General features: G+C 43.6%; 1 protein-coding gene across 3 annotated transcripts in view; it reads right to left on the minus strand.

Annotated features, from left to right (window-relative positions):
- DNER (delta/notch like EGF repeat containing) overlaps positions 1-18,635 on the minus strand; it is a 366,522-nt gene that overhangs the window by 4,358 nt on the left and 343,529 nt on the right. For all 3 annotated transcript variants that reach the window (XM_059730967.1, XM_059730966.1, XM_019491837.2), the window contains one exon: positions 6,738-6,984. In XM_059730967.1, coding sequence (XP_059586950.1) covers positions 6,738-6,984 — 247 coding nt within the window. The remainder of the gene's footprint in view (positions 1-6,737; positions 6,985-18,635) is intronic.

The raw sequence follows: 18,635 nt of genomic DNA on the forward strand, positions 1-18,635 counted from the left end.
GACATTCTACACCACTGAAGTACATTTCATGGTAGAGCTGAACCGCAGATTCTAGGTCTTTGCACTCAACTATTAATTATATCTGGTCCTTTGCAAGACCTCAACCTGATCTTTCCTAACCTGTGAAAGCTGTTTTGCACAACTTGAGAGACAGATATAAGGGTTGGGGAAAAAATACTTGAAAATGGAAAGACCGTGACTTGATGAATGAAGAAAAAATAACAAATCATCCTGGAATATTAAAAGTATACTAGCTATTTTATGTGACAGGACTCCAGCATTCTTTGGATGAACATGCTACTGTTTTTAGAAGATATTACCTACTGAAAAGAGAATAAATCCTTTGACTGTCCTTGAGCCTACTTTTCCCAAAGTGACTGACAATTTTGGGTGCTCACCCTAGTAGGAGCCTGAGTTTCAGAAAGTGATAAGTACCTGCTCCTTGATAATCAGGCCCCTTAAAAGTTTAAAAACTGTTATTTTTAATAAGCATGTGCATGTTCATCTGTCTGAAAATGGCTATGAGTGTTGTGTCCCCTCTCCAGGCTTGAGACAGCTAAAGTCTCTTTATATACAGTCCTGAAACTGAAATAAACATTGCAGTCTGGACACTGAATCTCAGTGTCCATTTATTGTGATTTATTTTTCATTTTCTTTTTTAGAAGCATACAACAATTATTTGAAATAAACCATTCTTTTTCATTTAGATTAAATAGATTATATTTGACACAGAAACAAGAAAAACATTTCTATTTATAGATTCCAATAATCTCATTTTTAACTGCTTAATATGAACCTGAAAAATGTCTGTGCAACTACAGCCCCAATTTAAGGACTGTTATGAGTTCATTCACCTTGACTCAAACTTGTTTGAAACAACATATTTTCTTTACCACATGTACAGATTAACTCAGAACAATCCAAATAGATAAAGGAAACCCTTCAGTCAGTGTAACTGCCAAGGTTCCCACAATTACTTTTAGTAAAAATGGTGGGAGGCACAGATAGTTTAAATTTTATTTTTCCTCAAACTTAATACTATATTTACTCAATTAAAAGAAGACGTTTTTCTTCTCCATTTAACATGGGAGGGAAATCCCCTTGTCTTAAAATTGAGTAGGAGGTGGCATGGGGCAGGCAGCTGTTGTGGGTTCAGCTCCGGGTCTGGTTCTGGCTCCAGCCCTAACCCCAAGTTGAGGCTGAAGCCACAGCTGCTGCTGTCCCTGCTGCCTCTGCTATTCTTTCCCTGAAGTCTTGAGTTCCTGTCCCCACCCCCCCACCACACACACACACACACACACACACACACACACACACTCCCCTCCTCTACTGCCCCCCTCTTATCTATGCTCTGTCACCAGGCTGAAGCCATCCTCAGTGCCCCAGGCTGCAGCGAGGACCCTGCTGGCACAGAGCAAAGATAAGAGGGGAGGTGGAGGGGCAGGTGCTGGGTAGAGAATCAGGAGTCGGGGTGAGAACCCGAGGCAAGGCGGGGCGGGGGGGGGGGGGGGCAGGGAAGCAGCAGTGTGGAGCAGGAAAAAGGGGAGACAGGTAAAGGAGAGCAATGGCCTGAGGCTGTGGGAGGCAGGCATAAGGGGGGTAAAGTGGGAGGGACAGGCAGCAGGGGACAAGCTGAATGCCTCCACACCATCTGTCCCCTACTGCTCTCTGTCTGTTCCCTACCTGTCCCCTTACTACCTCCCTGTAACGGACGACCCAAACTGTGTTACTTGGAAACAAGGAAAGGAGAGGAGGACTTGACTGGTGTCCGCAGTCTGTGCCAAAGTGGGCTAGAGAAGTAGGGAGATCAGACAGACAGTATCCAAAAGGGGACTGGGAGAGACATGAGAGAGGGGCATGGGAATTAAAGTAGCCAGAAAAGACAGACAGAACCCACACCAGGGAGGCCAGAGATTCCTGTCACTTTAAAAAGATGGAATGGCAGGAGCTGAGGCTGACACTTAATTAAGGAGTGAGAACCCAGTACAGGGTTGGGGGAGGAGTCGGGGGGGTGGGGAGTAAGGCAGGTGATTGACAGAGGGTACTGCTTCCAGGCACAGAAGCCCAGTCCTGGAGCCAGAGTGGGCAGTCAGGCCCTGCGGGTAGGAAGGAAAGAAGCTCCCACAGGGAAGCAGACTGTGGGAAGCAGCCTCCAAGGAAATGAACCTGCTTGCAAGGATGAGAGCGCGTCTAGCCCAGGGACGTTATGCTTTGTGAGAAGTGAGCTTTGCAAAGGCAATATGCACATGTTTTAGTTATATGATTATATGTTCAATGTTGCTTGTTGTATAACCAGAGGACCAGATGTGGCTATAAGGAGCAGACTGGTGGCCACAGGGGTGCGCTAGGGACACCCACCATAGAGATGGGGCAGGGTGAAGGACCCAGGAGGCTGTGTGGGGCTGAAGCCCAAATGCAGATGAGGGAAGCAGAGCTGAGGGGTGCCTTGCCCTGGGCCCAAGACACCTGGGAGGATGAGGCTGAGCCAAAAGCAGCCTTGCTATGGACAGGGATGCCAGGGGGGGCTGAAACAGGGCCAGATAGGGCAAAGGGGCCTGGAGATTAGAAAGAGAGTGAAGGCTAAGACAGTGAAGGCTGAGACTGGAGAGACCAGGCCCAAGACAGTGGGCTGAGGCTGTCAACATTCAGAGTAAGCCGGAGGGTGAACTTAGTAAAGCTGAGACCTAACAAGAGATCAAAAAAGGCAATGGAGTAATACCTGCAAGGCACTGGCATGGCTGTAGGGGTGGAAGGAGGCCACAAATTTAGCTTTTAAGGTGCACAGGATCTGAGGGAATGCATACTGAGATAGAGAGAGACTGAGAGAGCACCTAGGCTCACCAGCTTCCAAGGGCAGCCTCCCCTCATTACTCTCAACAACAAGGTATGGTAGGACAAGGAAGCTAGGTGACACCCTGGGAGGCAGGAGCAAGGGCCTGACAGAATCAGAGCAGCCACCAAGGGGCACCACAGCAGTCTTCGGGTACCAGTCCTGTCCCACTCCCCCACTGCCCCTTCCACTGCCTGCCCCATTACTTTCCCCTGCCTGCCCCATCATGTGCCCCCTCACTGCCTCCCCCACTATCTGTCCAGCCACCTCCTGTCCCATTACTGCCCCTTTGATGCCTGTTCCCCCACCACCTGCAGTAGTGGGGGGAGGGACACATTTAAGATGACCCCAATAATGAGATTCTATTCATGGAAAATTGTAACAAATGTATACATTTTATATGTATAGAATCTAATTATTGGGGGTGGTCTTAAATCCCAGGTTATCATAAATTTGTGTACATATGGTACTTCCTATTCCACCTTCTCTTTCTGAAGAGGTTCCAAACAACCTCAAGAAAATAACTAGGGAAACCTAAGGTATTCAGCATTATAACTTAGGAAATCATCTTAAGACTCTTAGAGAATTGAAATATTATTGACTGGAAAAGCAGGAATGTAGAGCTGGGATAAGGAATATTTACAACCCTCTCCCCTCAAGTTGGATAAGCACGATAGACATCCACATCTTTTTTATGATAAACAGGTGGAAGAAGTATTGCCCATCCAGGAAATAGCAAGAAAAGAACAGATATGATTAGGGGTTGCAAGGTTTACTGTGGAAGAGATGCTAAGCAGGGCAGAGAACAAGCTTCAAGAAAAGGACTTAAGTGAACACAGTACTAAGTAGTTAATGATTTCCAAGCACTACAATGAAACATTCAGCTGCACTGGATTGTCAAATAAGACCTCAAGACCCAATGAGACCAAAGTATTCTTCTGCTTGCTTCTGGGAGAACTCTTTTGTATTGACTAAGAAACTGAAATCTGGGGATATCTGACCATAAAACAGAACATTACTAAAAAAATATTTTGCTTAGCATCCTAATTCTCAATGGCACTTCCAGATAACCAGCAGAAGGGATTTTGAGAGTAAATACGTAGAATCAATTATTAGCTCCCTACAGCACTATTCTGCTTTACTGGCAAAAATCTTGAACCAGATAAATCAGGTGACAACTGATTTTGGAAGCCTGACCTTCAAAAGTATGGAATGATTATCTGAAAATTAGCCCTTTAATATGCTGGTCATTCACCGCAAAACACTCCTCGCTGGCCTTTGTTTTATATCAATGGGGTGTCATTTACATATTTTTATTTAATTCAGGCTTACTGTTTCTAGACGCATCTTATTTCAAATGCAGTCACTGATGCTTTTCAAATTGATCCTCCTTAAGACTAAATTAGATCAAATCAATCTCTGTTATGACCTCTGCTACTTAATAAATAGCATGTTTTATGATTTTTATACCTCCTTTTTGGTTTTTAGTATTTTGGATTTATTTAAGGACAAAGATAATTTAACAAAGATGCTTAAAAAATAAAAGGAGAAAGCTATATCAGTAGCAGGAGAATCATTTGTAGGACTACATTAACTTATTCCCAAAGAATTTTCAGAGTTGGTATGCATTGTCTCCAGAAATTATGAACAAGAAACATTCTTCAGCACCAGCTGAGTGATCCATGATGGTATCAGATATTCAAGTGATTAGAAAAGGACAACATAGTAATTCTTAAGTAACAAAGAGGTCATAGCCTTATTCTTGGAAGGATGGCTAATGAACTCAAGTTAGAGCTCCTTTCCCAATCAACCCATTGCATCTAGACACAGATCTTTCCCTACAACTTCTACTTCATATGTCAAGAACCAGAGCCCAAGTTAGATCTTGGTTATACTAATTTAAATCAAGAGTAATCCCAAGAAATCAATGTAATTGTTCTGGTGTAAGAGGAAGATCAGAGTCAAGCCCTTCTTACTTTGGGCATTAAGTTGAAAATCATAATTAGCAAAGCAAACAAAATATTTAAAATATCTACTAGGAATTGGCTTCCTTTTATAGAACTCAGTACAAAATAAGGAAGACAATTATTGAAGGATATAAAGTGTCTAATTTCCCTTGCACCCGTTTTATGTCTATGTACTTCACTATCCTAAATGGAATTACTCCTGGTCCACAATGTTTTAAGCAGGAAGAGAACCCATGTTGGAGGCATCTTCCTCAGTGCTGAACCTCCCAGCTGAGCTAGTCTCTGGGTTTCAATTCTGAGTCTTTTTTTTCTCCACTCAGTACCATAGGACCATCCAGATTTCCTCAGCAGATGATTCTCTAGGTGGATATGGATGGGCTAGAGCTGTCATAGCCGAGTCAAACACCACCCATTGTGCAACTTCTGCTGTACAGGACAGATTGGACCAGAAGTGGCACAGTCAAACCATGCTTCACTCTGGCAATCCCTGACTAGTATATTACTCATACACCATGGCAGATGACTGGCAATATTTAGAAGAATAGCTAAAGAGATGTGCAGGGAGTGGTGGAATTGTTAAGGAAGGAAAAAACACAAGGTAGCAAGAAATGCCAGCATCCCAGAAAGCCAGGGGGCAAGCAGCCATGGTAAGAAAGATAGAAAGTTCCCATCCTCATTTGTACTGGTAAATGGTGCTTTTAACTTGCTGTTTAAAATGATCACATATGATATACGCAACTATCTCCAGTTTCTTTGTTCATTATTTGCCTTCTAACTTAGCTGCAGACTAATACCATGTCCAATTCTTTGGAATTTGACTGAATACTGAAATTAAATACTCAATTTATGTACGTTTACTCTAAACAAACATTTTCTTTCATTTGTTAAATCCAGTACTACAGCAAAATGGAAACCACTTTACAAACTAATACAATAGTTTCCCACAGTGAATGTGTCAGCAAGATATCTATTATTACCAGATCACAAATACGTGTTCTGAACTACACATTTTAATTTCAGATGCATTTCACTCAATGTTTGGTTTGAAATACTTTGATTTTATTTAGACCATTTTATTTAGACTATGTTGAACAAAATGTGTGCAACTTTCATTTAAAATCCTTTCTATAATTAATCTGCCTTCTTCAAGAACTTCAGAGGGTAGGAGTTGGCCAGAGTTATACAGGATATGGTCTAGTGATTTAGTCTCAAACAAGTAATCATTAGTATTTTAATTAATCTTTTGTGAAACTTTTGTTTTGACTGCAAAATTAATTTTTAAATTATGTGCAGCAATACCAATACATATTCAAAAATAAGTGACTACATCTAAAGCAGCCAATCTGCAGCACAAGTGGCATAGGCAGGTTCTGTGTGAAGCATGCAACAGATCAAGGAGGGAGGGGACAGGAAGAATAGCAGCAGATCGGGCAGGAAAAAAATGCAAAGCTGGAGATCAGGCAGGAAACAGAGAGCAGGAAACAGAAAGCAGAGCAGGAGAGCACACGGTGGGGAGCACAGAGTAAGGAACAAAAAGCACAGCAGCAGATCAGGCAGAGGAAAAGGCTTGCATTGGCCCTCAGGAAGGGTGCAGAGCTAATTTGTGGTAGGCCTGCCAAAAAGTTTGGCCCCCATTGATGTAAATGAAAAAAGAAACCAAAAAAAAATATTTCCCAAACTGTAAGACATCGATGACTGGTAAAAAGGTATAGATCCTACCCCCCCAATTACACTACAAATCCAATAAATCCATAACAACTCTACTGACATCAGATGAAGTGCCTTGAACTAAGGAAAGGAATGGAAATGAAATCACCTTCCAGTATCAAAGTGGTACAACCTTGAGATTTCTCAGTAGCAATTAGTGAATGCTATGTGACTACATCAGTATTGGAAGTACATATAGCAAAGAGATACTTTCCCTTCCCCACACAACAAACCTGGCATGTCGGATAGATGCAATTGCACTACTGAATTCACTATCGATGCTTCTACAGTTGTAAAACTCCTCATAGGCTGGCCTGGAAGAGCCTTGGTATTCAATGCGGCTGATACGACATATCCCCACAATCAGAATGATCAGCATGAGAACAAATGCAACGCAGAGGGCACCGATTATGATATAAAGGGAATGACGAGGCATATTTGTTAGACTCTCCGCCATGTGCCCAGACTTCCACTGTAGATCTAGCAATAAAAAAATAAAGTGATCATTAACATTTTTACATCCTTCCTGCTGAACAGAAATTTTTGTTTCAGTCATTTCCAAAGAGAAGTCTCATCCTAAAGATATGCCATTTTAAAATTCAAAGTCTAGCTGTGTTTAACATGCTGTAGGTACTAATATCACAAAATCTGAGGAATCATTTTGATTTGCAATACTAGCTCTGACCCTGACACACCATATGGCATTAGGCAATTATCTGACTCTTTGTGCATCTGTCCTCCAAACTTCAATGTGATATTAGCCCTTCTTTCCTACTTTATTTATATATTTTTAGGGTCAAAAGGAAACATTCAATCACCTAGTCTGACTTCTTGTATACTAATCAGTAAAATTCCACCCAGTTATCCATTTGTTGAGCCTAATAATTTGTATCTGATTAACCCATATCATCTAGAAAGGCATGCAGTCCTAATTTGAAGGCTTGCAATAGACAATCTACACTTATCTTGGAAGTTTCTTCCACTGGTTAACCTTCCTTACTATTAACAATGACCGTCTTATTTCTAACTAAAGCATATCTCCCTTTTTCTGCTATATTGAAGAATTCTTAAAACTAGACTTGTTTTTTGCATGTACTCCCACACTGTAATCAGGTCATATCTCAGTCTTCTTTCTAATAAGTTAAATGGATTGAATTATTTCAGTCTGTCACTGTAAGGCCAGACCTCATAGTCCTCTTCTGCACCATCATCAATTTTTCCAGTTTTCCTTTTAAAGATGTGTAGACTATAACTGGAGGAAGTATTTTTCTTGGTTCACCAGTACCATATATAGAGGTTAAATCACCTCCCTTCTTCTACTTACTGCTCTCCTCTTCATACATCCAATGGTCTCACTTTTGCCACAGCATTGTATTAGGAGCTCATATTGACTTGGTTCATCCATGCATAACCCTTAAAACATTCCGGTTATTATTGCTTCTCAGTCCCTCGATTTGTGGCAATGGCCTGCATTCCTGGTTCCTATGTATAACTTTGTCTTTGGTTGTGTCAATAGAGTTTGTTTGAACGAGTACAGTTTGCCTCATGATCCAGATATCTCTGTATGACTCTGCCCCTCTATCATTACTTACCACCCTGTCCAACTTTGTGTCATCCACAAATTTTAATCAGGAATTTTTAAATGTCCTTCCAGATCATGAGCCAGACCTTTTTGCTCAATGGCTCAGAGGCATTTAGTTTAAAATTGCTACACAGAAGTACTGCTTATTATGATTATTTCACTTTTACATATTTAAGTAATTTAAAGAATTCCTGGCTCAAAAATATTTAGAATGAACCAACTACAATTAAAAATGAAAGAGATTTTGCATATAGAAACATTTTCTTATGGTTTTACAGACATATATTTTCAAAAGATTTTCAAAAAAATTAAACAAAAAAATTAAAGCCTTACCATTAAAGTCATTCAAGTCACACAATGGAAAGCCAAAAGCTAAAAGAACCTAGTGAATTACAAGCAACCTGGATACTCAATGCTGTATGTTTTCTACTCTAACAAGATGAAAAACATCATTCTGAAAGCCACATATACATCTCAGGAGACAAGAGATGTCTGTACTGGCAGCAAAATTGGGAGTCATCTAGGTGAGAGCCCTGATATACCGTCACTGGATTAGACAGGCCATCCTTTAAACACAAACCTATTATTTTTACAGTAAAATATTTCAACTCCATGTCAGCAAATGACACCATCAAGAAATCATAACAGCAACTCCCTCCTCCGAATATTTTGTATTGGGTAATATTTTTTATAATCTGGTCACAGATTCAGTGTCAGACTTTTTTTTGGTCATGGTCCTAACAGAGATGCGTAGACTACAAAAGGATCTGCCACGATTACAGTCCTATGTTGAAGGAAGACTATACCTCTCCATACTGCATTAAGGTATACCAGACTCCAAAGGACAGTGTGATCATGGCACTGGCCCCCAGTACATGTGAAGCTGATTGAGCACAGCTCCACCTCCCAAAAATCTCTAAGGCAGCTCCATCTCCCAAAAAAATGTTATTAATTCTTGGTCGTCTTTTAAACTGTTCAGTATTTTCTTTCGTTCATAAGTGTTATGTTGTACTCAAAGACATACAAAAAACTAGAACTCTTGGTTCCAAAATGATACCTTTTATTAGACCAACTGGAAAATGGCAAGAAAACTGTCCTTTTCTGCAAGCTTTCGGGATCAAAGTCCCTTCGGCAGGCTCTGGGAAAAGTGTAAATGGTACAAGATGGTAATAAAGTCCCCATAGGTAGGAAATAAACTTCATTTTTGCACAGAGGGAGCTGAAGATGGAAGTCTGTCCCTCTGGTCCATGAGAGTGTCTTTGTGAGCTATGTTGAGTAGCTCTTTGATGTGTTGATCAGGTAGAATTCCTTCACTGGAGGTGTCAGGTGGCAGGCAGGGAGGCAAAAAAAAAAAAGCTTCCTTGTTGTTCTGCAATGAAGTTTAATGTTGTTTAATGTTGTACTCAAGTTTAATGTTGTACTCAGTGTTTTCATAACTGCTGCTTAGAACCAGCATGTAATTAGTTTGACTGTAGAGCCATGTAGACTGCATACATCTGGCTTTTTGTAATGATCTAAATTTATTTCCACCTGGTGACTTCACCTGCCATCTCACATGCCATGCATTATCCTCAAAGAGCTTTTCGATTTGTTCTATTTCAGAAGCCCCATTGTTTGAGAAGCAATTGTACACTGGGAATATAGCAATCAGGGATGTTCTCTGGGGAAAACGAAATTGTGGTTTATGCTTTTTTTAATTGATTTTCAAAAGGAGGGTGCTGTGGATGGATGACTTATTTTAGGAACTCATCTGTTCATTGGCATCAGAAAAGACCGTCTTGATTACTAATAGATGCTACATCGAATTGCAGCAAGGGAAGTTAAAGTTGCAGAAAGGGAAGTTTAGGTTAGATATTAGGAAACAATTTCTCACTAGGAGGATAGTTAAACACTGGAACAGGTTACCCATAGAGGTCATGGAAGCTCCATCCTTGGACGTTTTTAAGACCCGGCTCGACAAAGCCTTGGCTGGGAAGATCTAGTTGGGGGTGGTCCTGCTTTGAGCAGAGGTTTGGACTAGATGACATCCTGAGGTCCCTTCCAACCCTAGTTTTCTATTATTCTATGATCCTATATATAGCTTTGCTACAGAAAGAAAACACACATAGAAGGAAATCCTTTTGGATGAAAGTGGAAAGAAAAAAGAGAAGTTGTGATATGGAAGTAAGACTCAGCTTAGTGAGCAGCTGACAAAAGGGAAGCAAGTGGGTGCTCTTGTTTCTCTGGGGATAATGAAGAATTACTGCCAGAGCTATTTCGTGTGTGTGCTTGGTAAGAATGATTTATTCTCTGTAAACTGGATCTCAGTATGCAAGCAGGGTTACCAACCCAAGATTCTTTTTATTGACAAATTGTAAGCAGTTTACTGATAGCCAAACTTGGTTTTAACAGATATATGTTTTTACTGATCTATGTTTTACATAAGGTAAATATAACTTTTCTGCCAGGCCTTGTCTTACTTCCAGGTCCCAGTTAGGAAGACTAGGTTCAAATTTAGAGGTTTAACATCAACCATGATAAAAAAAAAAGTTTGGTTGTTAGTAAAAAGTTTTTAATAAAAAAAAAAAGTTATTGGGTTGGCAACCCCGCTTGACTGCAGTAATAGTTTTTACACTGTGCTGCCCCCCCCACCACAATGGCCAGAGGCCCCCACATCCTGATGCCCATGACTGCATGCTGCTTCGCAACCTACAGTGCAGCCTTCCCCCCACAAGTGCTGTTCCCCCTATCCCAACACAGACCACCAAAGAAGCCTAGTTACAACCCAGTAGTAGTATAGGCAGCCTGGAATGCAGCAGCAGAAGCACATGGCTGAGAGAATGTTCCCTGTAGGGTGCTGCACTCCTGCTTAAGACACTAAGTGTTGCTGCTGTGCTCCATCTGTTGGAATTTTTATCAAGCTGCGGCTGCTTAGTTTTTTTACTGACAACTACAGTTTTTTGTTTTTATGGACTTTACTGACAGCCATTTTTTAACTGAGTTTTTATTGACAGTTGGTAACCCTGTACACAAGGCTTCTTTATCTGTATTTTGCACAGAATGTGGATGTTCTGATCAGTCAAGTGCATTTAATAATGTAATATTTTTGAGGAATTCTGACTTTAACATACTGGGTTTGGTTGTGGGGGGATACAGCACATTTGCATGCCATTTTGTTTCAACTGTGGAACAAAACTAGACTCTCATGCAAAGCAAATCTACTACACACTGCCTATGTCTACACAAGATGCTAACTGTGCAATCATTACTGCACAGTCATTAGTACTTGTTTGTACACTAGACTTGTACTAGTATAAACAAGTTCTAAATTACTGCGCAGTACCATCAACAAATGGCTTTTTTGTGATGCTGACTGCGCAATAGCCAAAGACTACTGCACCATAACACCTCGGAACAGCTAGTAACAGACACCCAGAAAAAAATTGAACAACTGAATGCCCACCTTGCTTTGGTATTTCACTGGAGCAAGGGGAAAGACAAGCAAGATAAGGATCACAGGGAGCAGGGTGGGAAAGATAGCCTTCCCACTGTGGATGTGCAGCTGGTGCAAAACCAACTAGAAAAGCTAGACATTTATAAGTCAGCAGGACCAGATGGACCTCACCTAAGAGTGCTGAAGGAGCTGGCTGAGGTCATCATGGAAACCCTGGCAAAACTTTTTCAGAAACTGTGGCACACAGGGGAGATCCCTGAGGATTGGAAGAGGGCCAACATTGTGCCCCTCTTCAAGAAGGGGAAGAGGGAGGACCCAGACAACTATAGGCCAATCAGCCTAATCTCCATCCCAGGGAAAATCCTGGAAAAACTCATTAAAGAATCTATGTGCGATACACTCATTGAGGGTAAGATTCTGAATGACAGCCAGCATAACTTCATCATTGGTAGGTCTTGTCTTACCAATCTCACCTCCTTCTACAAACAGGTCTCTCACCACCTAGACATGGGAGAGAAGGTTGACATTATATACCTAGACATCCAAAAGGTTTTTGATCTAGTATCCCATGATATCCTTGTGCAAAAGTTGGAAGATTGTGGGCTTAACTACTCAACAGTTCAGTGGGTAGAAAACTGGCTGTATGGTAGGCCCCAGAGCGTTCTCATGAATGGATCTGTGTCATCCCAGTGAAAAGTGGCCAGTGGTATCCCTCAGGGGTCTGTGCTTGGGCCGGTGCTTTTCAACATCTTTATCAATGATTTGGATGTGAGGGTGAAAAGCTCACTAGCCAGGTTTGCAGACAACACCAAGTTATGGGGGAGTGTGGTCATGCCAGAAGTTAGGTTGCAGATACAGGCGGACCTGGACAGGCTGGAGAGTTGGGCAGACCAGAGCCAGATGAAATTCAACACTCAGAAGTATAAGGTGCTTCATCTGGGGGCAAACAATCCCCAACATACCTACAGGCTTGATGGCGACAATTTGACTTGCACCATGACTGAAAGGGATCTAGAGGTAGTGATCGACCATCACATGAGACAGCAATGCAATGCTGTGGCCAGAAGGACAAACAACAAGTTGACATCCATTAAACATTGCATCTCATGCAAAACTAAGGAAGTGATACTCCCACAGTATCCCACACTGGTTAGACTGCAGCTGGCATACTGCATCCAGTTCTGGGCACCTCACTTCAACAAGGATGTGGAAAAACTTGAGAGGGTCCAGAGAAGAGCCACCTGTATGATCAGGGACTTGCAAAACAAGCCATATGAGGAGTGGCTGAGGGACTTGGGCCTCTTCAGCCTACAGAAGAGAAGGCTGAGAGGGGACTTGGTAGCAACTTACCACTACATCAGGGGACTACATCAAGAACTCAGTGAACAGCTGTTCACCAGGGCACCCATGGAGAAGACCAGGAGCAATGGATAGCAACTCCTGGAAGGCCGCTTCAGGTTCAATTCCAGGAAAAACTCTTTCACAGTCAGGGTGTCCAGACTTTGGAGTCTCTGAGGTGCCAGATAGCAGAGCTCCAGACCACGGTTCAGAGACTGCGTGCCATCAGGGATGGCAAACAGATCGACTCCTACTGCCAGGCCCTTCACCTCATGAAGGCAAAGGGTAGATCAAAGTCACCTTCCAGGACAAGGGAGGACTTGAGGATCTCCTACACTGTCCAGCCAGGGGGTTGGACCAAGGTGGTCAATGGCCCAAGGCCCACTGCACCAGGGTCCCCTCCCCCCTGGAGCTCTGCAACAGGTATGAACCTCTTGCTACCCCAGTAAATCCTGCAGCGCTGCCAGCTCCTGTAGGCAAGGGAGATACACTAACACCTACCATCCCTACTCTCCCTAACATGAAATGCAGAGTAGTCATTGTGGGAGACTCCCTCCTGAGGGGGACTGAGGGAGCAATCTGCTGCCCTGATCCCTTAGCCCGGGAGGTCTACTGCCTCCCAGTGGCCTGTATCCAGGATGTAGCTGAGAGGCTCTCAAAGCTTACCCAGCTGTCCAACCACTACCCTATGCTCCTTACCCATGCGGGCACAAATGACATGGTTCGGAGCAATCCCAGCTGGGTCATGAGTGGCTACAGGGCTCTGGGAGCAGGGATTAGGTGGCTGGGGGTGCAGGTGGTGTTTTCCTCAATCCTCCTGGTTACAGGTCACGGGCTGAGAGACAGATTGAGGTAGTCAACCAAAGACTGCAGGGCTGGTGTCATCGCAAAGACTTCGGCTTTCACAACCATAGCCCGCTCTTTGATGAGAGAGGCAGTGGTCTGCTGGGAAGAGACGGCCTTCACCTCTTCTCACTGAGGAGGAAGCTCTTTTTAGCTAGAATGGCTGACCTGCTCAAGCAGGCTTTAAGCCCACCAGGGGATGGGTGGGCAACCATCAAAGCAAGCCCACTAGGGAACTACTGCAAAACCAGCAGGTTAGGGCACCAAAGGGAATCCACTCCTACCCCAGCCCTGGAACGATGTCCTCCTGGGAGTGCAAGGAAGCCTAAGGCTTCTAATGGGACACTTACGGGTCTGTATACCAATGCCAGGAGCTTGGGGAACAAACAGAAGGAACTGGTCCTCCTGCTAAACAAGAATGACTATGATATCATAGGGATAATGGAGACCTGGTGGGACTCCACAGGTATAGATGGCTATACCCTGTACGGGAGAGATTTTGCAGAACAAGGGGGTTGAGGTGTAGCTGTCTACATCAAGGAAAGCTACACATCCCTGCAAGCTGACATTGGCACCCATGGAGGATGACTGGAGACCCTCTAGGTTAACATATGTGGGGAACATGTCACAAGGGACACAATGGTAGGAGTCTACTACAGACCTCCTAATCAGGAACAAGAGCTTGACCAGGAATTCACCAGGGAACTGGCTGAGGCTGCATACTCTCAGTGCGTGGTTGTCCTGGGAGACTTCAACTACCCAGACATCTCTTGGGAAGAGCACTCAGCCAAATCCAAATGGTCACAAAGCTTCTTCACAAGTGTGGACAAGTTCTACCTGACTCAAGAAGTCCATGGATCAACAAGAGGTAAAGCACTATTGGACCTAGTATTTGCCAAGGGGGATAATCTAGTCAGTGACCTAAGAATCGAAGGAAAGCTGGGAGATAGTGACCACAAGCTGATCACTTTTACTATCCATCTCAAAGGTGGCAAGTCAGTCAGCAGTGCAGAAGTCCTCGACTTCAGGAAAGCTGACTTTGATAAGCTCAGGAGGCTTGTTGTCAAGGCCCTAAGGGGCCATGACTTGACAGGGAGGGGAGTCCAAGATGAGTGGTTGCTCATTAAGGGAGTTATCCTGAAAGCACAAGGGATGTCCATCCCATCTTGGAGGAAAGGTAACAAAAGGGCACAGCAACCCCCGTGGCTCAGCAGGGAACTTGTGGATCTCCTACATCTAAAAAGAGAAGCTTATAAAAGACAGAAAACAGGAATCTTCACTAAGGAGGAGTATTCTGGACTGGTCCGTAACTGTAGGGAGCAAACCAGGAAAGCCAAGGCTGCAACCAAACTCCAACTAGCTACAAGTATCAAGGACAACAAAAAGTCCTTTTTTAGATATGTGGGGAGTCAGAAGAGAAGCAAAGGTAACATCGGTAACAACCAAATGAGACAACTGACAATCGACACCCACGAAAAAGCTAGCCTGCTTAATGGGTACTTTGTATCGGATTTTCACCAGGCCAAAGGAACCGCCCTGCCTAACATGATGCAGGACAGCCAGGGTGAAGGTGAATTTATACCCAACATTAGTGTAGACCTTGTAAAGGAACACCTTGAGAGGCTGGGCACCTTCAAGTCAGCTGGTCCTGACAGACTGTACCCCAGAGTACTTAAAGAGCTGGCAGGCATCATAGCCCAGCCACTGGCAAGGATATTTGAGAACTTGTGGTGCTCAGGTGAAGTACCCGAGCGTGAAGGTTGGAAGAAGGCCAATGTGGTGCCTATCTTCAAGAAAGGGAGGAAAGTAGATCCGGAGAACTACAGGCAAATCAGCCTGACCTCAATTCCTGGAAAGATTTTGGAAAAAATGTTCAAGAGACCATTCTTGACAAGCTGGCTGATGGCAACATCCTGAGGGACCGCCAGCACGGGTTTGTTGCAGGTAGGTCTTGCCTGACCAATCTCATTTCCTTCTATGACCAGGTGACATATCACCTGGACAAGGGAGAAGAGATTGACGTCATATATCTAGCATTTAAAAAAATCCTTTGATCTGGTGTCCCATGATCTCCTCATGGAAAAATTGGCCAATTGCAGCCTTGACTACATCACAATCCGATGGTGGGGGAATTGGCTCTGAGATCGGACCCAGAGAGTGGTGGTCAACAGAAGTGAATAATCATGGTGCTCCATGACCAGTTGTGTCCCCCAAGGCTCCATCCTTGGACCTATACTCTTTAACATCTTTATTAATGGACACTGGTGTCAGAAGCGGACTGGCCAAGTTCACCGATGACACCAAACTTTGCGGTAGAGTATCCACACTCAAGGATAGGTTGGTGATAAGGGCTGACCTTGATAGGCTTAGAAAATGGGCAGATAAAAACCTGATGACATTAAATACGGAAAAAATACATGTTACTCCACCACAGCGGGGGGGGGGGGGGGGGGAGGGGGGGAATGATCTGCATCACACTTACAGGCTTGGCAGTGCTGCGCTCACTAGCACCACAGCCAAATGGGACTTGGGGGTCATGACTGACTACAAAATAAACATGAGCCACCAATGCAATGTCACAGTTGGTAAACCAAACAAAACTCTGGCTTGCAACCATAGATGCATCTCAAGCAAATCTCAGGATGTCATCCTCCTGCTGTATTCAGCCTTGTTGAGGCTACAGCTGGAGTACTGCATCCAATTCTGGGCTCCACAATTCAAGAAGGACATGGAGAAGCTTGAGAGAGTCCTGCGGAGAGCCACGCACATGATCAGAGGGCAAGAGAACAGGCCTTATGAAGAGAGGCTGAGAGCCATAGGACTCTTCAGTTTGAAAAAGCACAGGCTCAGGGTGACCTGGTGGCAGCCTATAAGTACATAAGGGGTGTGCATCAGGATCTAGGGGTATGCCTGTTCACCAGAACGCCCCAAGGGATGACAAGGTCTAATGGTCACAAACTCCTGCAAGACGGTTTTATGCTGCACATACAGAAAAACTTCTTTCCTGTCAAAGCCCCCAAGGCCTGGAATGGACTCCCCCCCCCCCCCCCCCCGCCCCGAGGTGGTGCAAGCACCTACTCTAGACACTTGCAAGAAACATTTGAACATTTATCTTGCTGCAATCCTTTGACCCTAGCTGACTTCCTACCCTTGGGCAGCAGGCTAGACCTGATGATCTACAAGGTCTCTTCCACTCCCTAACAATCTATGAGTCACATCACGGTTGCTGCCACATGACACTCCTGTGCAGTGGCCTCAGGCTACTGTGCAGTCAGCATCTCATATAGATAGTAAAATAGGTTAGGACCAACTGACACCTGTTATTGGCAGATGCAACTCCATAGCAGGGCAAAGAAGGTCTGATGCTGAATAAAGGAATTCTCTGGATCTGATCAGAATGGTAGAAATGTCTGTTCTTTTTCCCCAGATAAAATCCCAAAGGTTCACAGTATATATTCCAAACATTTGGAAATGATGGTAATGATTCGAATAGCCTTTGCAGTCTCACAGGAATTAAGATGTAAGATTCAGTAAAATTTGAGGTTCTGATAGGCACACTCATTCTACTAGAAATAACCTGTAAATTATCTTCTCTGCATGACATAACTTAACTTTCCCTGCTAATTGAATTATTTATACCCATAGAAACTGAAATGGTATCAGTGGTGACTGCTAATCTGCTAATCTGCAAGGTTTATAAAGTTTTAGACTGAAACCCTCCTCTATTTTATTGGCCAAGGGAACTTCACATTAAATGTTTCCTTTTTGTAAGAAAGGTTGGTTGTAGTGTCCCTAGTGTTGAGTTAATTCCATTGTTCTTCAATACAAATTGCAATCACTAGGGAAAATGATATAACAATATAATATAATATATATATATATATATATATATATATATATATATATATACACACACACACACACACACACACACACACACACGTTTTCCTTGCTAGGCAAATTATATCTCTCCTAACTAGCTCACTGTCTGTAGAACAGTTGGAAGGTAAGTAAAGGACACGGTATGACAGGCAGCCTTAACCCTGAAATGCTACTAGTAAAAATGCCAATTTTAGACAGAAAGTTACTTTGAAAAAAGATGAAATAATGCACAACTACCAGCCTCCTGTATGACTAACAGTATAAAACAGCAATACGTAAAACTGATCAGTTTACAAATATGACTTAGTTACAGCAGCACATTCTGTTTTATGGGAAAATCTGAAGTTTGGTTTCAACATGTGTTTTTGTCAGGTATGTCAGGGGAGTGGATCAGGTGGAAATACTAGCGCAGTGTTCAATTTTATTTCCAAGCTAGTATGCATCAGTATGTGCAAACTGCTGAGGCTGTGGGATGGATAACATACATAGCTTTGAGAAGAAGGTTGTGACAGCTGAAACTGAGACAGATTCACTGAGATATGAAATTAGATGGACCAAACTCAGTGCAAAATTGGCTCATATCTAGGTTGCATCCATTTATAACTAGAGGTGCACCAATATATCAGTGGCATATCAGATCAGCATTGATGACAGGAAAATTAACATTATCAGCAATTGGCTTTTTTTGGCCTGATGTCACTGATAAATGCCGCATGCATGCACACAGCCAAAGCATGCACACAGCCAGAAATGCAGCCAGGCAGCTTGGAGAGCAGCCTCCTGCCACTAAGTCGGGGTGGGGGGGAGGAGAAGGGGCATGGGGGAGAAAAGGGACGTGGAGGGGATAGATTGAGGCCCCCATGGTGAGGGAGGGAGTGGGGCAGGGGTAGGTCCTGCCCAGCCAGGGTGGTAAGTGTAACCCTGGGAGCAGGACGGACGTGCAGGTGGCTCATCAAGGAGGCACAGAGGGGCAGGAAGGGACACAGGGGGGTGGGTCCCCGCCACTGCATGCATCCCCAGAGGAGGCATGGGGGGCAGGCCCCCCCCAAATTT

Source organism: Alligator mississippiensis, chromosome 7, assembly GCF_030867095.1.
Source record: "Alligator mississippiensis isolate rAllMis1 chromosome 7, rAllMis1, whole genome shotgun sequence".
Classification (NCBI taxonomy): Eukaryota; Metazoa; Chordata; order Crocodylia; family Alligatoridae; genus Alligator; species Alligator mississippiensis.